This window comes from Desmodus rotundus, chromosome 5 (genome assembly GCF_022682495.2).
Source record: "Desmodus rotundus isolate HL8 chromosome 5, HLdesRot8A.1, whole genome shotgun sequence".
NCBI lineage: Eukaryota > Metazoa > Chordata > Mammalia > Chiroptera > Phyllostomidae > Desmodus > Desmodus rotundus.
Window position 1 is genome coordinate 79078796 of NC_071391.1, and position 10033 is coordinate 79088828.

Genomic DNA, 10033 nt, shown 5'->3' on the forward strand with positions numbered 1-10033 from the left:
TCTGTTACTTTAAGGGGCGGAGCCTTAGGTGTTCACCAGGGCGGGGTAACGCTGGTCCCTGCGCTGTGACGCTGTACGTGGGGGAGGGGCTGAGTGGGAGCAATGGCGCCCACCTCACTCTCCTCAGGATTTCAATCTTTCACTCTGATACCCACAATCAAACTGGGCCACTCTGGTGCTGGTTCCGAGTAAGTGGGCCTGTGCACACTCTAGGCCCCTGTGGGTCTCTCCAACAACCTCTCCTGTGAGGCTGGGAGTCTCTCCTGCCGCCCCAACCCCCAGGGGCGCTTTCAATCAGAGGTTTGAGGCTTTATTTCCCCGAGCTGGAGCCCTGGGTTGCTCAGCGGTCTGCTGCGCTGCCTGCCGTTTGTCCAGTTTATCTGTGGGCGAATGTGGTGCCGCAAGGTGCTACCCGCCACTCTGCCTGCCCCACTCTCTGCCACTCTGAGTCCGGCCCTCTGGGTTCATCTGTGCGAATGTGGGGCCGCAGGGTCTGCTAGTGCTCGGACTGCCTGCGCCATTTGTCCCACACTCCGCCAGTCTCAGTCCCGCCACAGCCACGCGAGTCCTCTCCACCCCTGTGCCCGTCTCCGCCCCTCCTACCAGTCTGGATGAATGATTATTTTCTGTTTCCTTGGTGTCAGTCCCCCTTGCTGTTCGATTCTGTCAGTTCTGGTTGTGCGAGGAGGCGCAGTGTGTCTACCTACGCCGCCATCTTGGTTCCCTCTCCCCTCATGTTCTTTTTTTCCCCCAATTTCTCCCTCTTTAACTGACTCTGAGAATATTTCTATAGCATGAATCTTACACTTGCACAACAGATAAATATAACATGGAGATTACAGTGTGTTACATAGTTCAAAGGAAAGAGAAATCTTGTCTGGTTGGGCAGAGGATGTTTGAAGTATAGAGGAAGGGAAAACAGAGTTAGAGATGGGGAGAGAGGCTCCAGACTGCAGAAGTCTCTCACTTCAGCCAGTTTAGGTTATTAATTCCTTCATTTATTGGAGGCCAATTACATGCAAGTTCCTTGCCCGTCCCTGCTGTCCCCTGTCCTCTGAGACAAGAAATCCTTTACCCTTCCCCTCATCTGCCTTCCCAGAGGCTCCTCAGGTGGCATGTGCCCAGGATTAATTCCTGCCTGGCCTGCCACACGTCCTCTCCCCTAGGTCTGACTTTCCACCTTGGCAGTGTTCGGGGAAACTGCCCCTCCCAGCTGTCAGGGAAGGATCTCGCCTGCGTAAACATTCATTGAACCTTCGCCATGTGCAGAAGCATAGATTTTTGCCCATTTTTCTTCCAGTTGCTGTGCACATCACAGATGTCCTGAAGAAAGTACAACTATAACATAGACACTATTTTGTGTTCTGCTTTTTCACAGAACAATGTCATACTTGCATTTCCCCACAGCTGTATCCGAGAAACGCTTGAGGTGTCTATACAACAAGGTAGTCGGCAATATGGAACTAAAATATCACACTGGGTAAGATATAATTATCTCTTCATAATTGTCCATTGTAATGACTGTGCTCTATAGATTTGAAATTTCCCACTATTTAGCCATTATAGGTAATACTGCAATAAATATCCGAGACAATATGTCTTGTTTTTCCTTTACTAAATTATTTCCTCAGGAGAAAATATGGTATAGTAGGAAAATACAGGCTTTGGAGCCAGATAGATTTAGATTCAAATTCTAGTGCTGCCATTTGTGAACTGTATGACCTCGGTACAGTCCCTTAACCTTGTTAATTTTGGTTTCTCTTTTATACAAAGTCAATAATGACACTCATCCCCACCGATGGTTGTGAGGATTATTCAATGCTGATCGGTAAAATAGTTTTGGGATAGAATGGGTTTAAGTTCTGGCTCTGTCATTTAACTTGGGTAAGACACTCAATATTTGTAAGTTGTTTCCTTCTCTGTGAAATGCAAATTAAAGTGTGTACCTCATGAGGTTATTGGGAGGATTAATTAACTGTATACATATAACATGTTTAGTACAGTCCCTGGTGGACAGTAAGGGACCAATAAATACTGTTATTATTATCATAGTAATTACTATTATTATATAAGAAGGCAGGACATAATGTTGGTGTGGCCATCCTCTCCACCTCAGTCTAGTACTAATGAAAACTATACAGGAATTGGGTGAGTGGGTCAAGGGGAAGGCATATCTTTATAGGTGCTGCGGTATAATTCACCAAAAGGATTGTATTCCATTTACAATATCACTAACAATATGCTGAATCTATTCATTTCACTCCACAATAATTTTTCTTATGTTATTTTTAAAGGTGCAACATGGTATCCTGCCAGAGGTTACTTCGATTTCCATTTCTGCATTACTGTGAGGGTGATTATTTTCCTGTATGTTTTGTTTACTGTTTGGATATCTTCTAGCATGAATGATTTGTTTCTATCTTTTGCCTATCAGTTTGAATCTTAGTGTTTTTCTTAAAAATTTGAATAAACTTTATATATTAGAAACATTATAATATTCAATGCAAATACTTTGTTAGTAAGCTGGAGCCAGATGAGGTCCGGTACAGTGAGGGAAGACCAGGGGAAAGTTCTGTGTGTTCAGGAGCACTGTTATGAACGGGCTGTAGTCTCCTGCATGGTGAACTCAACTATTCTCATGCGTTTAAACATCCTTCTCTGGACGTATATGGCCCCACATGACAGTATAGCTCTATTTTTCTAACTCTAAAATATTTCTTCTTGGTTGTCCTGTAGACTTCTCAAGCCCAGCATAGATATAACTGAACTCATCAGCTGTCCCTCATCCAGCAAACTTTCAAAACTTCCCCATTCGGTCCCTTATGGTCCTAACCAAGAGATCTTGAGGCTGTTTCTCAATATAGTAAAAGGCCTCCCAGAGTCTCCAATAATACTCTTGAATTATAAGTCATGTGTTCTGACTTTTGATTTGGAAAATATGATGATCATAGATATCAAGAAAATAAGCAAAAGAGGCAGCCAAGTGACATGTTATCTCAGGTGTTTTCTGCATGCCATTACCTGCTGTTAATACGATGCACATGAGTCAGTAAGCAGAACCATCCCATGCAGACTGCTACCCAGTACAGGTATTTGATAGTGGGACCCAGGAACTAACCAGGGAAAAGAATGTGTTATACTAGAAATAATTGTCTTGAACATTTGGACCAAGTGTCTACTTTCCTTAAATTATTTTTATATTTAAATGGTGACACTTTTAAAATTTGGGGGAGTAATTATTTTTAATAGTTTGATCGTTAAGAGTATTGATTTTGTCTTAGCATCGCGGCTTTTTCTATTGGTGTTCCAATTAGGATATGAGCACCCTGAAGTCAGAAAATGTGTTGTAGCCTTCTGCTAAGGCCCAGCCCATGGCCCTTCCCACCTACGTGTAGTTCCACTTCCCAGTAAAGTCAGCTGATGTGTGCACCAAACCCTGCCATAGAGGAAGCACAAGGCAAGCATCAGGTCAACTGTAAAAAGTCAAAATTCACTCAAATGAAAATTAAAATAAAAAACGCTACTTCTAAGACTATATAGTTCATGAGAAGCCATGTTGATAACATTCAAAATGCAAGCTTTCCCCCTCCCTTCTGATAGTTCCTAATTCTCCCCTCAATTTCCCCAAACATATGCCTGATCACTTAAGAAGCCCCATCCTCTGCAGAGACAAGAAATGCTTCTGAGAACACACACTGTGAGCCACCACAGTTTCTTATTCCTTTTGGAATGTGTTGAAGACAAACTGCATGCAGTTCTAAAGTTCTTTTCAGGTTGGGTGTGCCTGTGTATAGTGCATGTACATATCTGTGGGTACATGCATGTGGGTGTGGACAAACTGTGTTCATGAGGCACACTTTAACACTGTTTGAGGAGATGATGGGGTATATTTTTCTAAAAGCAGAATATGACAGTGTGAACTACGCATCCTCAAACTTCACACATTCACTTCTCCCCACAAGAGGCAGATCTAGTGGAGAAGACAGGGCTTAAGGTCTGATATATTCAAATTGCTTTTACGAAGACCAGCTAGGGTTTCCCTATGTGGAGTATCTCTGGGTGGGCAGTGAGATCACTGTAAAGAGGTAGAAACCTACAACCCACATCACCACCACCACGGCCAACAACAAAAACATCACTCACAAATAAAATAGCTTTCTAAATCCCAGTTGATGCCACATTTGGTCTGAGAGTGATGCCCTAAATTCTCTTCCACAGTCGACCGGAGAAGGCTTTGGACAGTCTACTCCAGAACTGGTGAGAAAGTTCCTTGAATTCATTCCAGGATTTAACCACACTTCCCCAGCAGAAAAATACTGGTTAATTTACATCCCAAGTAGTAAGTTCTTGGATTCCACTCCCTGGTAACTACACCACTGCATAGTAAGGTCAAGGGTGAAATTCCCAAACAACTTCCCCACAGCATCGCCAGCAACCCCAGAATCCCAGTCCCAGCCTGGTTTACTCCACACAGTTTGGCAAGTTTCTGGAGCTCCAGCCCTTGGGTTGGGGTCCATTTTGCTGCCAACGAGAGGCCAGCTTTCCGGGCCCTCTCTGACGGTCGGTGTTGGGTGGAGAAAGTCTCTGGGATGGAGAGTATGTTGGGTGAGGATGTACAATCTGGAGGAACTGTATAAGCACGTGGGTGCGCGTGGGCCAGGGCTCCACGCAGCGCCCTCGTCCCATTTTACCTGTCTGTCTGCCTCACGCCCTGCGACAGACCAGGATGCAATCGAGCATCAGGAGGCAACTGAACACTGCAAGGCAGAGTGGCTTGTCCGCACCCAGCTTGGACACCCCCTCAGGGTTCCCACCCAAGTATCTTAGCGGGGTGGGGCAGCCACTCCTAGGGAAACACACCAAAGAACGCGCCAGCAGGGCGAAGGTAGGCGAGCCCTTCTGAGATGCTGTGTGTGGAAAAGCACCAACTAGGCACCCCAGAGTCCTTAAGGAAAAAACTCATTGCAGATTTCACCCGGCCAGGTGCACTCCAAACGGATGTTGCTCCTTGGGAGACTCCGGACAGGTGCCCGGAGAAAGCTCCGCGCCTCCCTCCCAGCACGCCCCGGACACTGCTGGACGCAGGCCCAGGGAAGAGAGAAAGAATTTGTTTTGTACCTGATCCTGTCCTTCTCTGCCCTCTGTAGCTCTTCATTTCTTTCCAGCACCTGAAGGATCTTCCTGGCTTCTTCGTCGTTTAGGAAACTGAAATCAAACCCCTGAGGAACTTTCGTCATTTTTCTCTGTGTTGTTAGCTACACTTAAGCTTCTTGGCGCCTCCTGTTACGATGCCATTTTTTTAAGATAGAGAAAGCTTGATCCCATAACCAATAAGTCCGCCCCTTTGAATATCTAAAACCTCAAACTTAACGAACAGCCCACACCTAAGGGGCTCATTTTGACACCACCTTAATGACAAGTTTGTCTCAACCAATCCACTGAGATGCAAGACTAAAGGGAGAGAGGGAACCAATCGCATTCCAAAGGGGCGGGCCCTACCTCCTCCCTCCCCCTTTCTCTCTCCCACCCCCTATTGTGCTTGTTAAACCAACAACCCTACTGAATTCTGCTGTTAATTGAGGCTGAGACTTAAGAGTTGGCTCCAAATTATTTGTTTTAGCTGTTTGCTCTCAGAACTTCAGCTTGACTAGCATGAGTGCAAAGGAAAAGAGGTTCGTGACTAATCCTTTTCAATAAAGGGCCCTTAGGAAGTCGAATTGCTTATAAGAGCTTTAAACTGACTGAATGAAAAAAGTTACCCTATTTGAAAGACCTGAAAGGACTGATCTCGTTATGCAGCCTCTGTGAGAAGACCAGGCTGGAGAGCTGAAGTTAGCGCAGGCAGCCTTGGAACATCCTTCATCCTTCAGACACCCTCCAATCCGATTATCCCACAAAAGTTTTTCTAAGACTTTAGAGAAAAAACAACATAAGAAGAAAGCCCTGGAGCAAAGAATAATAGAAAGCACCTGTTTGTAGTTTTCTATAAGATTTGATCATCATTAAGCTGTTTCTGAGAAGTAATACAAGTGACACTTTCAAATACTTAAATCCTCTGACTAAAGCAAAATATAATCCTATGAAACCACAGAAATAGGTTTTCCTAGAAAGTGTTATTCCAAGATATGACGGAACTTTCTAAACATATTCATATACTGTATGAATATGTTTACATATTCAAGCCTCTTCAAGAAAATGTTTCTTTGGTCTTCACTTCCTACACAAAAATAACTTGGTCAGATCCACTTTCATGCTTCATAGTCTTAATTTGGTCACTTCTTATGTAGTGGTGATATAACAAAAACATAATGTCAAAAATATCTTTTTTGTTTTGGCCTCTGGGTCCTCCACTCACCTTTATCATCATTATTTAAGATATGTCTAGGCAGGTAGCCACTCACATAATTTTCAGTGGGTGTCTGTTATTTCTATGAAGCAAGAACAATTTTAGTTCACCAATGATGTACAATACACACTCCTTCATAAGTAGTCTCTGTGTTATGATGGTTTAAGGGGTATGTCTTATATATGCCCATTTTTTTCATCCTCACCTGAGGATCTGTTTATTGATTTTACAGAGAGAGGAAGGGAGGAGGCGGGGTGGGGAGAGAGACAGAGAGGCATTGATGTCAGACAGAAACATTGATCAGTTGTTTCCCATATGCTCCCTGACCCAGGATGGACCCTGAAACCTAGGTATGTGCCTTGACTGGGAATTGAACCCACAACCTTTTGGTGTATGGGATGACACTCCAACCAACTGAGCCACCTGGCTAGAGTTATGTCAGTTTTTCCCACTCATTAGTGTATTCATTTATTCAGCATGTATATAAAACTTTTTTAATGTGGGTGCTGGTAGGCTTTTATCCTGTTCCCAGTGTATCGGTGGATTGATTTCAACTAACATATACTGGTGCCCACTGTATGAAGGCTTTAAACACTGTGAAGAAGTTAGTCCTTGTCTTGAGGAAGTTTATAGTACAGTGGGAGAGATAACACAAATAGCAAAATCACTACATTACAAAGAAGAACATAATGGAGATATAAAGAAAACTCTATTATAGGACAGAAAGAAACTAGTTCCAGCAGAGTGGATTGGGGGAGGACAGAGTATTTGGGTTGCAACATGAAAGGTCAGGAATCAATGGAGGGTAGTGGTAGGAGATGTTGAGTCAATTCCAGGCAGGGAGAATAGTACACTGAGTAGCTGAAGTATGCTCTAGTAATCTTCTCGTCATTTTTCAACTCCTCTGACTAATGGCTAAAGTGAGCGAGAACTAGGAAGCTAGGAAAAATGGGGACATATTCAGGAATTGGAAAGTGATCTGTTTTCTCTAGAGTACACATTCTCAATAGGAAGGTGTTGCCTCTAATGGAGCAAAAATTGGTTCTTGGAGAGTAAAAACATGTTACTTTTAAATATAAAGTACAGAACATAAACATATGTACAGTACATAAATAGATATACAGTATATTGGTGGCAACAATATTTTATGAGAGGGGTAATTAAGAAAAAAATCCTCAGAAGGCTCCTTAGGGGGGACAATAACAAAAAAGAAGTTGAGAAACACCGGACTAGTGCATAGGGCATATGAATAGCAAAAAAGGCAGAGACCCAACTATGAATCTATGCTAAGGAACCTGGACTCCATTTGTAAGCAATAAGGAGTCAGCACAGGTTCTGAGGATGACCATGATATGGTTGAAATGAAACAGTGTAAAGATGAGTGTGGTAGCAGCAGTAAATAAGGGAGAGGAGAGTGAGGATGGTGGAAGGGCACCACTGTGTTGGAATGCTGATGTAGGAGAGGGAAAGAGGACCTCAGCTAAAGCAGTGGAAGTAGGAATAGAAAAGAGGGCCAGATCCCAAAGATATTGGCTGGCTGGACTACTAGTGCATTCGGTATGAGTGTTAAGAAAGAAGGAGTCTCAAAGATGATGCAAGTTTTCAAGAGTGTCTGAAAGGAGAGCAGTCTATTTGATGATACGAGAAGCATGTGGTTTGTAAAAAGATTGGGAGTTCAGTTTTAGACATAAAGAGATTGGGGAACCTACAATTTAAGGAGGCGCCCAGCAAAAGTGAGAAATGTGAGACTGGAAATTCTTTAAACTGGGATGGAGAAGTAGATTTGGAACTCATCTGCATACAAATAACTGCCAAAACCCTGAGACTGGGTACAATGGCCAGAGCAAAGGGTACACAGAGAGCTGAGGCTCAGCTCAGATCCTTGAATGACCATATCACACATTGTCACCAAGGCATGCTTCAGCCCTCGTTGGGGCACAGCAGGGCATCCAATTGAGAAAGTTTTAAATTGAGGTTTTATAATGAAAAATTTGCAAGGCATTGAAGGTTGCTTTATAAACATACAGGATAATTTCTGCAGGGCTATAAACTTCATGCTTTTAAAGTAAAAATAATTCCTTTTTAAAGATTTTATGTATTTACTTATTTTTGGAGAGAGGGGAAGGGAAGGAGAGAGGGAGAGAAATATCAATGTGTAGTTGCCTCCCACACCCCCCCTACTGGGGACCTGGCCAGCAACCCAAGCATGTGCCCTGACTGGGAATCGAACTGGTGACCCTTTGGTTTGCAGGGTGGCACTCAATCCACTGAGCCACGTCAGCTGGGGCATAAAAATAATTCTTAATTTGTTGGATGGACTCACTCAACCAAGTCTAAGCCGCTATTTTTTTTTATTGTTGACACTATTATAGATGTCCCCCCCCCCCCCCGACTTTTTCCACCTCAGTATCTGGTAACCCTGGCAACCTCCTGCCCAGCCTCCCAGCTAAAAAGATACTCATCAATTTTGTTTTTGGTAGTAACAACTGGATAGATAGCAATAATCTTTAGAAATCTCCCATAGTCCCCTGTTTTCTCCAGTCTATTGGCCAAATCTTTAACAGAGTTCACTCAACCAAGAAAAATGCTGATCAGATACTTGCTTAATGTCTGAATTTTTGTCACCGAAATCACTTATGCCTCCCAGTAGGCCGTTAAAAATCATCTCTGCAGATTGGGGATCTTTTTTCTTTTTTCACAGAGGATATCTTTGCTTCCTGCAGCAGGCTCTGAGGTGAGTTTGGGTGGTAGCTTTCAGTTAAACAAGTAAATACAAGTCAGTTTGAATGTAAGCTGTTGGCAACAGGACTTTATTAGTAAACAAGAGATGTAGAACCCTGAGAAGGGAGTTTGCACAAAGAGTTTGCACAGTAGTTCATTTCAATTTTCACTATTCTAATAGCTCCCTGAATAGGTTTACAAATCTAGACAGAAAACTCCCCTTTGGGTTTTCCTGAGGCTTCAAGTCTGAATCCACAATTAAAGAATAAATATTCCATGAAGAACAGAATCTTAAACTCTCTGAATGTTAGTTTTTTGTTAGTTTTTGTTTTTTACAAAAGCAAGGATAATAATAGAACCAACCTTATAAGATTTTTGTTGTAAAAATTCACTGAGAAGATGCAGTAAAGCAATTAATAAGGTTGATGCTTAATAAATGGTACCTATTAATATTATTTGCACACAAAGCAGCCTACAATTTTAAAAGTAACTTTTTTTTTTTTTTTACTACGAAAGTACTATGTATTTACTGGGGTTTGGGGAAAACTGAAAAATATAGGAGTTGCCCTGGCTGGTGTGGATTGAGAGCTGGTCTGCGAACCAAAGGGTCACCAGTTCAATTCCCAGTCTGAGCATATGCCTGGGTTGCAGGCCAGCTCCCAGTGGGGGGCATGTGAGAGGCAACCACGCATTGATGTTTCTCCCTCTTCCTCCCTTGATTTCCCTCTCTTCCTCCCTCCCTTCCCCTTTCTCTAAAAAAAAAAAATTAAAAAAAAATAGGAGTCAAGTAGATGGAGATCAAAAATCTCAGCTTTATTAATGGTAAGTTAATGGAAGAATGTGGCCTAGTGCTACAGTCAAATGGGCTCGCTATCATCATCCCTAGCAAGTCTAAACCTTGGCGCCGACCACCAGAGGGAGATTTGGATCTGGGAGCAGATATTATTGGTGATAGGAAGGTGGTAG

General features: G+C 43.0%; 1 protein-coding gene across 3 annotated transcripts in view; it reads right to left on the reverse strand.

Moving 5' to 3' along the window:
* LOC112314188 (protein O-glucosyltransferase 3) overlaps nucleotides 1-5430 on the reverse strand; it is a 114595-nt gene extending 109165 nt beyond the window's left edge. For all 3 annotated transcript variants that reach the window (XM_053923625.1, XM_024570731.3, XM_024570730.3), the window contains exon 1: nucleotides 5119-5430. In XM_053923625.1, coding sequence (XP_053779600.1) covers nucleotides 5119-5237 — 119 coding nt within the window. In that variant the 5' untranslated portion in view covers nucleotides 5238-5430. The remainder of the gene's footprint in view (nucleotides 1-5118) is intronic.
* Between the last annotated feature and the right edge of the window lie 4603 nt (nucleotides 5431-10033).